Source organism: Herpailurus yagouaroundi, unplaced genomic scaffold, assembly GCF_014898765.1.
Source record: "Herpailurus yagouaroundi ecotype Mexico unplaced genomic scaffold, PumYag 161, whole genome shotgun sequence".
NCBI classification, from domain to species: Eukaryota; Metazoa; Chordata; class Mammalia; order Carnivora; family Felidae; genus Herpailurus; species Herpailurus yagouaroundi.
Window position 1 is genome coordinate 9163657 of NW_024412402.1, and position 18067 is coordinate 9181723.

Genomic DNA, 18067 nt, shown 5'->3' on the forward strand with positions numbered 1-18067 from the left:
TATCTATGAGCCTGTCAAAACCTCAAGCCCTGACAACACAAACTGCTGGGGAGGATGTACAGCAACAGGAACTCTCGCTCATTGCTGGGAGGAAGGCAGAAGGGCGCAGCCGCCTTAACAGACAGTTTGGCGGTTTCTTACAAAACCAAACATATTCTTCCATTTTGTCCAGCAATCACACTTCCTCGTATTTGCCCAAAGGGTTGAAAACTTGTGTCCACACCAAAACCTGCCCAAGATGTTTAGAGCAGCTTTATTCACAACTGCCCAAACTTGGAAGCAACAAAGTCGTCCACTGGGTAAACAGATAAACTGGGGTATAGCCACACGATGGAATGTTATTCGGCATTAAAAAGAAATGAGCGATCGGGCCATGAAAAGACAGAGAGGAACCTTACATACATAGTACTGGGGGTTCCAACTACTATGTGTGACATTCTAGAAAAGGCTCAAGTTAACGATGGAGACAGTAAAATGATCAGTGGCTACCAGAGGTTGGGGGGAGGGGTAAACAGGCACCGAGGAGCTTTAGGGCAGTGGAACTGCTCTGTATGACAGCACAACGGTAGATACACGTCACCACGTATTTGTCCCAATTCACAGGACGCAAACCAAGGGTGAGCCCTAATGTAAACTATGGACTTGGGAGGATCATCTGGTGTAGTGTCAATGCAGGCTGATGGACTGTAACAGATACTCTTCCCCGGTGTAGACGCTGAAGGTGGGGAAGGCCGTGAGTGTGAGGGGACGAGGGTGGATGGCAACTGGCTACGCTTTGTGTTCACTTCTGCTGTGAACCTAATACTATGTGAACATAATACAGTTTATGTGTAAGAAAGAAAGAAAGTGAGGAAGGGTTAAGTGCTAACTACTGCTGGCCAGTCATTAAGATAAAGACGGAGGACATCCAGTGGATGACGGCATGATCACTGGTGGCCGGCCAGAGCCGTCTACTGGACCTCATCCCTGCTTCCTTTTATAGTAAAATTGGGAATAGCTGTGTCCATTTCTTCTTGCTCTTTCCCTCCCATTCCTTTTCTGTTGTAGCCGCACGAATTCAGTTCTTGCTCCTGTCCCTCCGCCAACACTGTATGTCAACGTCATCGATTAAGCTCCACGTTCCTAAATCCAATGAGCTCTCACTCATCTGTTCTGACCTGTCAGCAGCACCCCACACAATTCTTCACTCTGTCCTCCCTGAAACATTTTCTTACTTCTTTTCCAGGACCGCGGACCCTCTGGCTTGCCTCCGCTAGCGATCCCCGTGCCAATCCTTCATCTTCCTGATCTCTGTTAGTGCGTTCCAGAGATCAATCCCTGGGCCTCTTCTCTACATCACTGCCTATAAAGCGATCTCATCTCTAGCTCTGAATGTTATCTCTACACTGATGGTTCCCAAACGGACATCCCTAGCCCGTGCCTCTCAACCAACCTGCAGCCTTATACCCCAACAGCTTACACAGTATCTGAGCCGAGGTGGGTAACAGGCATCTCAAAAGAACTCATCTAAAACATTTCTCCAAACAGTAAGTATTCTTCCCTAGCCATCCTCACCCCTGTTGGCAGTAAATCCAACCTTGGCAGCTGCTCAAGCCAAAACCCCTGGAGTTACCTTTAATTATTCTTTCCCTCACGTCAAATCCGACACAAGTGTTGTTGGAACTGGACTTGCCTAGGTTCAAATTCTAGTCCAACCGCTTTGCAGCTGGGTTATCTTTGCAAAACTGCTAAACGTGTCCTGGCTTCCGTTTTATCACTTGTAAAATGGAGGTGATGGTCTTACGTATCTCGTTGGTATAATAATGAAATGAGTCAATGTTTGTAAAATGCTCTGGCTGGTGCCTGCCACAATATGTACTATCTCTTGAATCTGACCGCTTCTTACCATCTCCACCTCCACACCCTGTCTGGGAACTAGCCGCCAGTGTCTCTCATTTGGATTATTGCAAAAGTCTCCCGCCTTCAGCCCCTAAGCCTTTTAACCAGGCAGAGCAGTCAAAGTGATTTTCTTAAAACAGTATCACACTCAAAAGCTTTTGACATTTTTTTGTCTTTGAAAATTTTGATAATCAAAGTTAGGAAAAACACAAGTCAGATCAGATCAGATCAGATCAGATCAGTCCGCTGTTAAAACGCTTTGATTCTCTGCATTTCACTCTAAGTAAAAACTCAGGTCTGTGCACTAAGTGACTGGGCCCTCAAAGTAAGCTCCCCTTCCCTCTCTGACCTCATCTCTCTCTTGTCCCTGTCACTCCTTCCAAGCACAGACCCCCCACCCCTCTCCGCTCCATAAACACCAGCATGCTCCCTCCGGGCGGCCTCTGCACCAGCGGCCTCTGGGCTGGCTCCCCCAGCTGGAAAGCTCAACTTCAGACTGCAGAGCTCACTCCCTCACCTTCTTTAAGTCTGTGCTGAAATGTCACTTTCTCAGTGACGGGGCCCCCTGGGTGTACCTTTTCAAATAACCTCCCCTCCCCACTAGCCCTGAGCCTTCTCTAGTTTCCTTTTCTCACAGCACTTCTCATTATCAGACAGAATATTAGGCCATTAATTCTAAGGAGACTTAAAGTGAAATCTAGAAAAAGTTTCCTGTTTATTCAAAAATGCAATTCCCATGTGCTTCTACTGCGTCACCAACCACGGGCCACCCACTGTGTATGCTGTTGCTTACAGTGAAAACATGACGAAGTAAAACGAACTAGGTTGTTGACTGCACTGTTTCCAAACGGTTCTCATGTGCATATAAATGGTGATAAAACACTGCACATTCTGGGTGTGTGGTGTCTGTTTTCAAAGTGTTACATCTTTCCAAAAACTACTTACCCTACTGCCCACTCATTGAAAAAATACTTTTTTATTTGAGTCTGGTGGATAACTGTCACGCGAGTAGGAAATGCAGCAGCAGCAAGGCCGAAACGAAAAGCCTGCTCTATCCTTGTCCCTTACTGCCACATCTCTATGGGGCCCCAGGAAATGGAAGTATCCTGAAAAAGGGTGGGAGAGGGGGAGAAAAGGACAGGGGTGAAACGGGAGTATTTACTGCCTCGCAACTATGTGATGGGCCACTGACTCTTTCCATAAGTCACTTAACTTGGTCTTCGCAGTAACGCCCTCACGAACCTGCCAGCCACGCACAGATGAGGAAACCAAAACTCAGACGGATTTAGCAATCGGCCACACAACACTGGCAGCTACATGCGGAGCCCGGAGCCAAACTCAGGCCAACTCGGGCAGGGCCCTCTGATGCCACAGTCTATACACTGTGTTGTTAGAGAACCTCGCTTCTGGAGACGCCAGTTCAGCCAACTGGAGCGAAGAAAGGTTGCCGGACGGGCCATGTGTAGTCTATCCCTCAATTCCTGCGTAACTCAGCACGTGTAACTTTCCGTGAACCCAGTCACTGCTGTGTGCTGCTCACTCCCTTACCTGTGGACATAAAAAATGGGATGCGGAACTTTCCACTCAACACCCGGGCCCGCAGATTCTGCAGTGTGCTCCCATCAAACGGCAGGGCACCGCACACAAGCACATACAGGACGACTCCAAGGCTCTGCATCCCAAACAGAGAGGACACACAGTTAATCGCATCAGAGGAGACAGAAGAGGCCATTACGGCACGTGTGTGAGGATGACGGCGAGTCGTGCACAAGATGATGGAGCCACCTTTTCCCCCCCGTCTGTGTGAGAAATAATATGGGCATTGGCCAGGCCAATCATCTTCAGGATAGCTAATGCTCTTCCTCGCTTCCAGACATTAATTTGGGGTAACACAATGAGAATTTCTCTCGGTACTCAACCTCTGGGGAGAAGGCAAGTGGCACCAACAGAGCCTTGATCTCTTGTCTGTTCCTAGCGAGGGCACCCATCTGAGCTTGCTCTTGGGCTTTTTTTTTTGCAGATGCAAAAGGCAGAGCTTTTTTCTGTGGCTGGGTCCACCACACAAGAGCTGGAGGAAAGACTCTGCACCAAGAACCGGGAATTCAAAGAATAGGGGTCAAGATCTCAATTTGCATGTGGCATTAGGGGTCACCCGGAGGGAAGACAGCTGTTAGCAAGCGAGGGTGAGGACCACCACGGGGTCTAAGAGAAGACAGTACATACCCAGATGTCCACTTTGGGCCCATCATATTCCTTTCCTTCAAAGAGCTCGGGCGCGGCATAGGGAGGGCTTCCACACCAGGTCTTCAGCAGCTGCCCAGGAGTGAACAGGTTACTGAAGCCGAAATCTACAAAGACAAATAGCTCATGTTATCTCAGCCCTGAACATACCAGCTTCTGGTCACTGAATAAAGGCTCTGGATCATGAAATTTGAGAATCAAATGTGAAAAGAGGATCCTGAGAGGGGCGCCTGGGTGGCTCAGTCTGTTAAGCGCCTGACTCCAGCTCAGGTCATGATCTCACGGCGCGTGGGTTCGAGCCCCACGTCGGGGTCTGTGCTGACAGCTCAGAGCCTGGAGCCTGCTTGGGATTCTGTGTCTCCCTCTCTCTCTGCCCCTCCTCTGCTCATGCTCTCTCTCTCTCTCTTTCTCAAAATAAACACACATTAAATTTAAAAAAAAATTTTTTTTTAAAGAAAAGAGGACTCTTAGAAATTACACAACCATGTGTTAACTAACTTAGATTTAAATTAAAAAATAATAAAATAAAAAAGAAATTATACAACCAGTCACTTGAACTTAACATGAGTCACAGTGAAAGGGAGATACGGATGAGCTGGAATGCGAGAGATATCTGGCTAACTACAAGTAAACATGACGGGTTTATGTCAGCAAAACCAACACTGTTCCTTTCATAACCCATGCTGAGTGAAGCAAGCACACCTGTTGCTTTAAGAACAAAAACAACACTGGGTAGCGACTGGTGTTAAGACTGCATCAGAACCCGTAACTACATGTAAGCCCACTCACCTGGACCCAGAATTTTCATGTTATTTTTACTTCTTAGGACAAACACATTTATGACCACTAGAGACACACTGACTTGAAAACTTAGACAAAGTGACGTCATTATCATTAAGGTGGCTTATTCAAAAGAAAGAGTAGGCAACTAATTTACAAACTGAAACAGGAATGCTTACAATTCAACTCCAAGCCCCTCTGTGTTTCAACTGCCCCCTGCTCTTCTTCCCATCCCACTGTTTTAAGAGAGAGCAGATGAGAGAGATGGGGGGCGGGGGGGGACTGGAGAAAATGGGCAAGGATGGCAGGCCAAAGGATAGACAGCCGTTGAGTCCAGACACTTTCTTGTGTGCGCGTGTTTAGGAAGCAAGTTGTATGGAGCCCAGCCTAGAACACTGCCCGCCCAGGGCCGGCCACACCCCCTACCGTCACGGCACCTGAAAATGCGGAGCACCCCCTGCTCTCCCCTCCGTGGTTTTACTTCCCTTGCCAACTCTGTCTCCATTTGCTATCTGCTTTGCTCCTTTCTTCCTCCCACCTGGGCGGGTGTTTTCTTACAAGGCATGCACTGGTTTTTGTCTCTTATTCCTCGCTGTAAGGTTGACTCTTCTGGTCTCACAGCTTCTGTTATCATTTGTTTGGTAATAATACTCCAAATTTACATCTCTGGTCCTGGTACCCACTCTCAAGGTCCTGACATGAGCTTCTAATACTTATCTGGGAAGAAACGGCTCAAACTGGCCATTTTCTGAAATCAAAATCTGTTCTTCCAGTGATGTTCCCATTAGTGTTTGTTAACGGCATTACCAGCCCAGCTACAAAGAGCACTGGAGCCCCCATTCTCCCTCTTGTTTCCCATTTCAAACTGGTAATAAAGTGTGGCCTGAATCCATTTTCTTGTATTTCCATTCCTAGCACCTTAGTTCATATCCCTATTCTCTCTGACCGAGACTCATGCACAGCTTACCACCTCTATTTCATTTCCCTCTAGGCCACCCATTCGTAGCACAGTGGTGGTCACCCAGATCACGCCTCACTCAAAAACACCGGTGGTTCCCATCCGCTCACAGAATAGTGTATCCCTCTTAGCACTGCCCCCGGCCCCACCCACCCTCCCAACTTCTCCCGGCCATTCTAGCATTGCTAGACGACTCACATCCTGTGTCTACGTGCCTTCCTTTGGCTATTTCCTCTCTGTGCCATGACTTTTCCTTTCTTTTCCACATTCGAAATATCACTTATTTCCAAGGCCCAGACAAATATTACTTCCTGTATGAAGCCTTAACTGATTTCCTCCACAAAAGACAAGGTCAATGGCTTCCTCCTCTGTGCTTCCATAGCCCTTGAGTTGTGCCTCTACATCCCAATTACTCTGCTTATATCATACTTAGTTGCATTATGTGTTTACGCCCTCTGCCAGTGAGTGGGATGGGAGGGATACAGCTTTACTTAACCATTTCCACACAGTGCTTTCCTACATAGCAGGGACTCGAGAAAGGGTCACTGAATGAACTGGCAATAAAATCACTAGGCCAATCCTCCCGTCACTTTCTGGCTCCCGGAGCCTTCTCATCCTTACGATGGCAGCTGGCCAGCCACTAGAGCCTCTACCTCCTAGGCATCCTGTCTACAGTTCTAAAATTAACTTAATGATCACTAGGGGCTTCAGTAGAAACATTTACAACTTGTGGTATAAGAAATCCAATATTCTCACTCATCAATGGAAAATAAATGCCTCTACTGCCAAGCATTCCTGGATCTCCTATAAGAAATACCTTCTACCTTCTCTGTACTCCCCTATTACTTTCTATTTCTCCCTTATTTGGGTTCTTGTCATATATATAGACCCTATTCTTCTAGCTCCTGAAAAACACCCTCTCTTTCTAGTTCCTTTCAAAAACTTATTCATCTCAGACTCTCTCAAATTACCTCATATAACAGTGTTTAAACACAATAGGTACTTAAGAAATGTTGACTATGAACGCAACTGCATTTAAAGCTCTACCAACTAAACTACAACTTCTGACACCCAATAAGTTTTAATTTACTCGTTAAAGCCTATATGCGCTAAACTCTATTAAGATTTTTTTTTTTTTTTTGCAAGCATGAGGATACGTTGTTAAAAATCCTAACAAACGAGATTCAGCAAACAGGTGTCTTTGGGAATCATCTAGAAAAAGGACCCTCCATTGTTCTTGTTGTCAACTGGCTTCCATACACCTTCATCGGGTCCTTTTCCATGACCGGCCTTCCTCTGTACCATGTGGAAGAACGACGCAGATGGAGTCTGTAATAACCAGTGTGCTCTGATGTTGGTCTGACTGGTCAGCAAAGTCCAGAAGACAGAATCATGGAGTATTTTGTATTTTGAATGCAAAATGCAACACGCCAAGCAATTAATTAAAAGCAGTAGGTTTAAATTTTTCCTAAAAAGCAGCTCAAAACATAGGATGTTTCACATTTTGAACCATGAATGCTCTACCTAAAATTAATAACATTTTTACCGATTTACACTGCTGGGGAGGGGAAAGCACAGACTTCACGGCATGAGCTTGTTAATTCTATCAAACTGGAAATCTTTACAAAGGAAATACTCTCAAAGGGAACCATCTTCGACAGTGGCTTCAGCCATGATTGCCAGGAGGCACTGACGGGAGAAGCGAGCACGCAAGAACCAGCGACCTGATCGGGGCCTGACAACCACGGGGATCCACACCTGGGGAAGCACCTGCTTCGATGGCACGTTACTACCAGATGGCTGGCTGCGACAACTGGACCCGATGACCGACAGCAAGACTTCAGTACGATGCAACAATGAACCCCCCATCTGCTTGCCCTCACCTCCTATTCCACACCAGGCAAAAATCCTCTCGTCCCACAAACCTGTCAAGGGGTCTCCTGTAACCATTCCACGTACTGTTCCCACTCCTAACTGCGCATTTAAGCAAAATCTACCTCTCCGTGACTGCTGGGACACGTTCTTTCTTCCCACTACAGCCAGAGTCCTCTAGTGAATGATCCCGAGGTATCCCAATTCATTCTTTAATGTACCGAACCTAACCAAGTGTGACCCACCCTCCCTCGTCAATACACACATGACTATAAATTCACAGCTTCGCTGAACGCACACCGCTGTCTGATCTTCCCCACAAGTACTTCACAGGCATCTTCGATACTGCTGTGCAGATTTTCTGAAAATTTCAGTTGCTGATCTGGGAGAAGCCGCGAGGCATTAACATACTAAATCTGGAACTTACTGTGGAAGTTTGGTTCCTTCTAACCTGTACTCCAGGGACTGAAGAACGGGAAGGGAAAGAACCTCCTCCTTATTCTCCCAGCTGCTTACCTCTGGGGGCATTTTGCTACACACTTCAAGAAGACCGGAGGGGAAAAACAAAAGCAGTTAAAACTCAAACCAGTGTATTTCGGGTGCTGCTGGGGGTTTTGGGAAGTAACTCCCCGCTGCTGGGCTGTGCAGGCCGCAGGGGGCAGGTGGGGACACACACGGCCTGTTTTCCACTCAGATTTTTGTTCCACAGCCTTACTGACATAAACGTCATATCCCATAAAATTTTCCCATTTAAAGTATACTGTGCAGTGGCTTTGAGTATATTCATGGAGTTGTAAAACCCCTACCTCAATTTTAGAACATCTGCACCATGCTAAAGAGAAACCCAATACCAGCAGCAGTCACTCCCCACTTCCCCCCAACTCTCCCATCAATGACCCCAGCCCCAGGCCATCACTAACCAACTTTCTGTCTCTCTGAATTTGCCTATTCTGAACATTTCCAATAAAAGGAACCACACAATATACAGATTTCGTGTCTGGCTTCTTTTCATTAGCATAGTGTTTTCAAGGTTCCTCCATGTTGTAGCATCGATCAATCAGTACTCTGGTCCTTTCTTTACCACTGAACAATATTCCATGATACGGTTACACCACATTTTATGTATCCACCCATCAGATGATGTACATTTAGGTTATTTCCACTTTTCAGTATTATGAATAATGCTGCTATGAGCCTTCTTGAACGTTTTTTGCGTATGTATGTTTTTGGGGCGCCCGGGTGGCTCATCGGTTAAGTGTCCGACTCTTGATTTCAGCTCAGGTCGTGACCTCTGGATTCGTGAGATGGAGCCCTAAACTGGCTCTGTGCAGACAGCGTGGAGCCTGCTTGGGATTCTCTCTCTTGGGCCCCTCCCCTGCTCTCACTCTCTCCTTTTCAACATAAATAAAATAAACTTCATACATATAAAAGAAGAATGTATATTTTCATTTCTCTTGGGTATATATCTAGAAATAGAATCACTGGTATGGTTTTAAACTTTTGAGGAATTGACCAAACTTTTATCCAAAGTGGCTTCCACAATTCACATGTACAAGGGCTCCAGTTTCTCCATATCCTTGCCAATACTTATTACTGTCATTTTTTTTTTTTTTTTTTAATTACAGCCACTCTGCTGCGGTATGTGGTATTCTCACGATGATTTTGGTTTGCATCTCCCTGATGGCTAATAATGTTGAACACTGTTTCACATGCTTTTGACCATCGGTATACCTTCTTTGGACAAATGTCCATCCAAGTCCTCTGCCCATTTTTAAATTGGGTTGTCTTTTTATTATTGAGTTGTAAGAGTTATTTATATTCTCTGGATGTAAGTCCATTGATACGATTTGCAAGAATTTTCTCCCACTTTCTTGATGATGTCCTTTGATGCATACAAGTTTTTAATTTTGATGAAGTTCAATTTACTGAGATTTTCTAAGGTCACTTAAAGCTTTTGGTGTCATATCTAAGAAATCACTGCCTAACTCAAGGTCGCAAAGATTCATCGCTGTGTTTTCTTCTAGAAATAGTTATTTTTAGTAATGCAACAAGCAGCCATGAATCTACCACACAACTAAAAAAATTTTATCTTGATAATTACTTACATCCAATGACACGCACCACCCATTCCATCCCCTTGTCTTCTCCCAACCACTGATTTTCATCCTATCTGTACATCAGAATCACCAAGGCACTTTTAGAAATGTATAGTGATCCACAAACCTTACCTCAGCCCTACTCAATCTCCTGGAAATAATTTAGACATCTGAATGTAAGCAAAGGAACAAAACAAAATTCTTTCTGAAGAAGTTTCAGGACCACTCTTACTGGCAATGAGAAGTCACTGGAACTTTTAGAGCAGGCAGGTGATGCAGTAAAATTAACCCAAAAGCAAGACTAGATTAGATGTGAGGTGAAGAGGAAGGCCTATGACGAAGTAGAAGTAATGGAAATGAGAAAGACAATTCAAAGACTACTTTGAGAAAAGACCGGACCGGACTTGAGGGCAGACTCTGGACAAACACATGTGACAAGAAGGAGGAGAAAGTAGAGAGTAGGACCACGCACATCTGGGTGGGTAAGACCTCATCAGTAGTGGTTGGTTTGGGAAGGAAAAAAAAAAATTTTTTTTGTTATGCCTGGAATTAAAGGAGGTGAGAAGAAATTCAAGTTGAGATGTTCTGAGGAACCGAGCCGTAGGATTGAATGAATAAGAATCTTTTGATAGAGTAAGTGAAGTAAAAGGGAAGGCTGGGAGTTAAGGCTTAGAACACACCCCTAAGTACTTCCTACACTATAGGTGCAGGAAGAGACAGAATGTCGCAAAAACCAGAAAAACATCATTACAAGGAAGCTGAGACAGGAGCAAAGCCTTTCAAAGAAGGAAAAGGGGGGCCTGCAGCAGTCATACAACATCATCCCAGTAGTCTGCAACCTGTGCCTGGGGGAAAAGTATGGGGACATAATTACTCTTGATCAGAAATGGGATCAGTTCCCCTGGGGATTTCTATTTGTTAAGTTTGTCTTAATCAAATGCTAAGTCACAGAACTGGACTACGGACACAATGCAGATTCATTCTGAATCACCAGATGTTACACGGTGAACAAAAGAAGGCATTTCTTACCAAGTTTGATCACAACCAATAAATAATCGCTCTGAACTACTAGGAAATTCACTCAGGGTACTTGGAAATGAGCCACCCGGCCACGCAGCTGGGCGGTGCGAACCCTGGAGGGAGCCGGGAGCCTGGGGAGACCTAGAACCAGACTGGCCGGGTCTCTGTCACAGCGGCACCCTTCCCATCCCTGCAGCACTCTCAATTACACAGAATAAAGGCAGGAGACATTCTGTAAAGGACACTCCGTCAAGTGCTGTGTGATATACTACCATGTATCCATTACCTCATTAAGATGAGCATAAGTTTTGTTTTATGTCTGGGAAAGCGAGGTTTGTTAAGCAACATGCCCACATTTAAAGTTAAAAAAAAAAAAAATTCCTAAGAACAAGGCAGAGCCAACAATGCCAGTCTACATGCCCTTAAAGGCCATACCCCCACTGCATTTTCATCATTTTATGTATGTTTATGTTGAGGTAAATATACATCCCATAACTATTCCAAATTCCTTATTTATTATATTCTGTTTTGCATGTTATTCTTGACTATCAACCCTTTGCTCTGTGTATGTAATTCCCAAAGTCACCTAGTGGCTTGAGGCATACAAACTGCATGTTTCATTAAGAACAGTGCATTGAGGGGAGCCTGGGTGGTTCAGTCGGTTGAGGGACTTCGGCTCAGGTCATGGTTCCATGGTTACTGGGTTCGAGCCCTGCATGGGGCTGTGCTGAACGCTTCCTCAGAGCCTGGAGCCTGCTTCAGATTCTGTGCCTCCTTCTCTCTCTGCCCCTCCTCCACTCATGCTCTGTCTCACTCCGTCTCTCAAAAATAAATAAATGTAAAAAAAAAAAAAATTAAAAACAGTACATTGAAAAGAATGGTAGGCACTATATACCATTGAGATATAGGTTGAATTTTTCTTTTTTTTTTTTTAAAGTTTATTTATTTATTTTAAGAGAGCGAAAGAGAGTGCATGAGAGAGAATCCCAAGCAGGCTCTGCCCTGTGAGAGCAGGGCCCGATGCGGGGCTATAAACCGTGAGATCATGATCTGAGCTGAAATCAAGAGTTGGATGCTTAACCAGCTGAGCCACCCCGGCGCCCGGAGACTGAATTTTTCAATAAATGGCATAAGAACAACTGATTTTCCATATGTAAAAAAAAAAAAAAAAAAAAAAAAAAAAAAATTTAAATAGGACACCTTCCTCACACTATATCCTTAAATCACTTCCCGGTGGATCACAGACTCAATGCAAAAGGTAAAACTACAAGATTTTTACGAAATAATAAAAGTGAAGATCTTTAAAGCTTCGAGGGATGGAAAGATTTCTTAAACAAGAAACAAAAAGCACTAATCACAAAGGAAAAAATGGCAAATTTGGTTACATTAAAATTACACTAAAATGTCAACTCACTGAAAGACATTTTAAAAAGAGTAAAATGAGATACCACAAAATGAAAGAAAATATTTGTAACACATACAACAAAGACTCATATACTTACTATTGAAACAAAAACTCCTATAACTCAGTAACAAAGAAAACCCACTAGAAAAACAGGCAAAAGACTTACTGAGGCAGACACATGACAAAAGAAAGGCCAAAAGACATGGAAAAGAGTCCAGTCTCATTATTGGAGAGAAAAATTAAAAAACTAAAACCACATGAGATTACACACTCACTCACATACTCACCAGACTGCAAAACTTACGATGTGTAGTAACACCCAGGAGTGATGAGGACACACAGGAGTGGAAGCACACGTGCACACGCGACACCAGCTGGCATCACAAGCAAAAGCTGGAGATGGACACACTGTATGACCCAGCAACATTACTCTTCGGTTTAGACTCTTAAATGTTTAAGAATGCACATGAATGTTTAAGAGTGCACAAGGAAAAATGCTTAAGAATGTCCAAACTGAAAACAATCCAAATATGCATCAAAAGATACGATGAAAACATGACTTCTGGTATATTCGTATCATGGTACACTATAAAGAAATACAAGTGAATAAATCTCAGCTATACAAGCGCAGATAAATCTCACAAACATTGTGTCGAGTGAAGTAAGACACAAAGCAATACATTCAGTATGATTCCATTCATACGTAGTTCAAGAACAAGCAAAATGCATGACGAATGAGCCCACTCCACCTTATATCCAATAAATATGGCACTTCGTGGAGCAAAACTCCTGAGGGATGCATTACACAGGTGGTAAAACACAAAAATTGACACAGTGATTACCTCTTGGAAGCAAGGATGAAGTCGGGATGGGAAGGTACAGTCTAGGCTGATGAAATTATTCATTTCTTGATCTAAGCGGTAATTGCATAGGGCTTTGCTTTTATAGTGGTTCGTTAAAGTATATACATATGGTTAACTGACATTTCTGTCTATATGTGTAGTATTCCATAATGAAAAGGAAAATGGAGAAAAGAATAGGATCCTCTTTCTTCCCCACTTCTATTTCTTGCCATGCAGGACAATTTCACTGGGATCTAAGCTCCACTGTCATCAGGGCTCAGAAGAGCAGAGATCAGGCTGTTTTTCTCACCACTGATTTCTTACACCACCTAGAACAGTGCCTGGCAGAAGTCAAGGCACTCAATAAATATTTTACAAATGATTCACTCATCAACCAAGGACAGAGAGAGAGGGAGAAAAAGAGGCAAACAGAGATAAGCATAAAAAGGGACATAAATGCGTAAGGACTCCAAGCAGCTCTTTGTGAACAGGTAAGAGGACAGGACCTGGGAGCGACTTGTTAAAACAGAGATTGCACTGATGTTTTTCTTGAAGACAACCATAATCCTACAAACTATGAAGAATTTACATACAACCATAAAGTTTACAGTGTACTCAAATACAATTTAAACGGAGTAAATATTTGAAGGATCTATATAATCTCTTCAGAACTGTGAGCAATAAATTTCTGTTATTTATATGCTAACCAGGCTGTGGTATTTTGTTACTGCAGCCAGAATGGACTAAGACACATTTCTTCTAACTTAAAAATTCATTTTTTCTATAATGCTACCTTTTCCCCTAATTTAACAAGAGTTACTAACAAAGAACAACACCAGTAAGGAGATTTAGATCTCCCTTCCTTTCCTTCAAAATGTCCAACCTAAGGTAAACAGACTTGATATACTAGCAAGTCAAAAAAACGTGGATGACCAAAAGAGGAGGGAAAAAAGAAAAAAAAAAAAAAAACAACAGTTGAAACAAACAGACAAAACTGACAAAACTGGACAACTGAGAGTTGACATAATTTTGGCAAATCTTTCAGATAATTAATCTTCACTCTCCCCTAAGTGTGGAATGTATTTTATTTTCTGATTATCACCTTTAATGATTCAAATCCCATAGGTAACAAGCCAGAGAATGGACAGAGCCTATTTCTTTAAAATCACAGTCACTTTGTATTCAATAACTATCTTTTTCTTTGCTTTCTAGAACTACATCATCCTAGAGAATATACCAGAATACCCAGTCTCCTCAGCTCACGTCAACCGTGGACCATCCTAGTTAGGGGGCACAAGTAAAATCAGCTACACCATCATAAGCTAAAGTGTGGTTCACAAGGCTCAGGAAGAAGAATGCTGTTAGACCAGACACTGGAAAAAAGTGAAGAGAGGCAACTTCAATGTAAGTAAAATGCAAGAATAGCAACAACAAAATAACAGAAACTGACGGCAAAGAAGGGAATAGAGTCAACGTATATTCAAAAAATTAACTGTAGATTCTTTGTAGTTTTGAACCGAAGCCCTAGAAAGAGTTTCTGTGCTCAGTATTTTTTAAGTGCAGGCGAAACACTGTCCAGGGCAGATCACAAAACAAGTCACAAAAAACTGAAGAAGACTGAAGTCCTATCAAACATCTTTTCCCATCACAACGCTACGGAAGAAGAAATCAATTATAAGAAAAGCATGCTACTGAGCAACCAAGGGGCCGACCAAGAGATCAAAGGGGAAATAAAATGATACCTGGAGACAAACGGAAGTGGAAACACATGGGATCAAAATCTTTGGGAAGCAGCAAAGCACTTCTGAAAGGAAATTTTATAGCAACACAGGTCTCACTCAAGAATCGAGAAAAATCTCAAGTAAACGATCTAACTTCACACCTACAAGAACCAGGCAAAGAAGAACGAAGCCCAAATTTAGTACAAGGAAAGAAAAAACAAAGATCACAGCAGACGTAAATGAAATAGAGACAAAAATATAATTGATGAACCTTTAGACGGACTAATCAAGAAAAAGAGAGGGCTCAAATAAATAATATCAGAAATGAAAGAGAAGTAACAACCAACACCACAAATATATAAAGGATTATAAAAGACTACTATGAAAAATTACCTGCCAAACAAATTAGACAAGGTATAATGAATGAATACATTACTAGTAACATAGAATCTTCTAAGAATGAGTCAGGAAGAAATGAAAAATGTGAACAGATCAACTACTAGTAATTAAATTGAATCAGTAATCAAAAATTCCCCACAAACAAAAGTCTAGGACCACATGGCTTCACAGATGAATTCTACAAAACATTTAAAGAAAAGTTAATACCTATTATTACCAATTAATACCAAACTATTCCATAAAATAGCAGAGGAAGGAATGCTTCAGAATGTTTTGGAACACTTCAGAGGCCAGCATTACCCTGATACCAAAACCAGACAATGACACTACAAAATAAGAAAACTACATATCAAGGTCCCTGATGAACACAGAGGCAAAAATCCTCAACAAAATATTAGCAAACTGAATTGAAAAATTCATTAAAAGGATCATTCACTACGATCAAGTGGGATTCATCTTAGGGATGCAAGCATGGTTTAATATATACTCATCAGCCAACACGATATACCACATTAACAAAATGCAGGTAAAAAATCATATGGTCATCTTGGGGCACCAACCTGGGTGGCTCAGTCGGTTAAGCATCCGACTTCGGCTCAGGTCATGATCACATGGTTCAAGGGTTTGAGCCCCACACTGGGCTCTGTGTTGACAGCTTGGAGCCTGGAGCCCACTTCAGATTCTGTGTCTCCCTCTCTTTCTGCTCCTCCCCTGCTCGCTCTCTCTCTCTCTCTCTCTCTCTCTCTCAATAATAAACATTAAAAAAAATTTTTTAATCATATGATCATCTCAATAGATGCAGAAAAATAATTTGATAAAATTCAACATCCATACATTATAAAAACGCAACAAAGAGGGCACAGAAGGAGCATATCTCAACATAATAAAGTCCATCTATGACAAATCCACAGCTAACTTTGCTTTTCCTCTAAGGTCAGAGAAAGACAAGGATGTACGCTCTCACCACTTTTATTCAGCAAAGTACTGAAAAGCTTAGTCACAATCAGACAAGTAAAACTGGCACTATTTGCAGATGACACGATACCGTATATAGAAAACCCTAAAAGACTCCACCAAAAAACTATTTGAACTAATAAATGAATTTAGTAAAGCTGCACTATACAAAATCAATATAGAGAAGTCTACTGTGTTTCTATACACTAATGAGAAAATAGCAGAAAGAGAAATTAAGAAAACAATCCCATATACAATTACATCAAAAAAGAACAAAATGCCTAGGAATAAATTTAACCAAGGAGCGGAAATTTGTATACTCTGAAAACTTTAAGACATTAATGAGAGAAATGGAAAAGGACAGAAATAAATGGAGAGATATATCATGCTCATGGATTGAAAGAATTAATATTATTAAAATGCCCATAGTATCCAAGGCAATCTACAGATTCAGCGCAATCCCTGTAAAAATGCCAACAGTATTTTTTACCGAACTAGAACAAAAATCCTAAGATTTGTATGGAACCACAAAAGACCCTGAACAGCCAAAGCAATCTCGAAAAAGAAGGAAAAAGCTAGAGGTATCATAATCCCAGATATTAATCTATATTACAAAGCTACGGTAATCAAACAATATGGTACTAGTACAAAAATAGACACATAGCTCAATGGGACAGAACAGAGCCCAGAAATAAACCCATACTTATATGGTCAATTAATCTATGACAAAGAAAGCAAGAACACACAATGAGAACTGCTACATACAAAAGAATGAAACTAGACCACTTTTTTACACCATACACAAAAATAAACTCAAAGTGGATTAAAGAGCTACATGTGAGACCCGAAACCATAAAACTCCTAAAAGAAAACATAGACACTAACCTCAAGGGCAACAGCCTTTGTAAGATTTTCCTGCCGTTAAAAATGGGCAGAGGACCTGAATAGACACTCTCCAAAGAAGAGACATGTGGATGGCCAACAGACACAGGAAAGGATAATCAACATCACTAATCACCAGGGAAATACAAATCAAAACCACAATGAGGTATCACCTTACACCAGTCAGATACAACAAGTGTTAACCAGGATGTAGAATAAAGGGAATCCTTATGCACTGTTTGTGAGAATGTAAACCAGGAGAGCCAAATCTGGAAAACAGCATGGAGGTTCCTCAAAAAACTAAAAACAGAAATACCATGCAGTCCAGCAATTCCACTTCTGGGTATTTACATAAAGAAAACAAAAACACGAACTCAAAAAGATATACGCACCCCCATGTTTACTGCAGCATTATTTACATTTTTTTTTCAACGTTTATTTATTTTTGGGACAGAGAGAGACAGAGCATGAACGGGCGAGGGGCAGAGAGAGAGGGAGACACAGAATCGGAAACAGGCTCCAGGCTCCGAGCCATCAGCCCAGAGCCCGACGCGGGGCTCGAACTCATGGACCGCGAGATCGTGACCTGGCTGAAGTCGGACGCTTAACCGACTGCGCCACCCAGGCGCCCTATTTACAATAGCCAAGATATGGAAGCAACATAAGTGTCCATCAATAGATGAATGAAAGAAAATGTGGTATATAAATACAATGGAGTATTACTCAGCCATAAAAAAAGAACAAAACCTTGCCACTTGTGACAACATGGACGGATCTAGAGGGTATTGTGCTAAGTGAAATAAGTCAGCCAGAAAAATACAAATACCCTGTGATTTCACTCACATGTGGAATCTAAAAAACAAAACAAACAAATGAACAAACAACAACAATAAAAACAGAAACACACGGGGCGCCTGGGTGGCGCAGTTGGTTAAGCGTCCGACTTCAGCCAGGTCACGATCTCGCGGTCCGTGAGTTCGAGCCCCGCGTCGGGCTCTGGGCTGATGGCTCGGAGCCTC

The 18067-nt window shown here is 42.6% G+C and overlaps 1 protein-coding gene across 6 annotated transcripts in view; it reads right to left on the reverse strand.

The window, feature by feature from the left end:
* Window positions 1-18067, reverse strand: part of SIK3 (SIK family kinase 3) — a 247582-nt gene that overhangs the window by 48170 nt on the left and 181345 nt on the right. For all 6 annotated transcript variants that reach the window (XM_040483122.1, XM_040483123.1, XM_040483121.1 and 3 more), the window contains exons 5-6: window positions 4102-4226; window positions 3427-3550 (exon numbers count right to left, since the gene is read on the reverse strand). In XM_040483122.1, the coding sequence (XP_040339056.1) occupies window positions 3427-3550; window positions 4102-4226 (249 nt within the window). The remainder of the gene's footprint in view (window positions 1-3426; window positions 3551-4101; window positions 4227-18067) is intronic.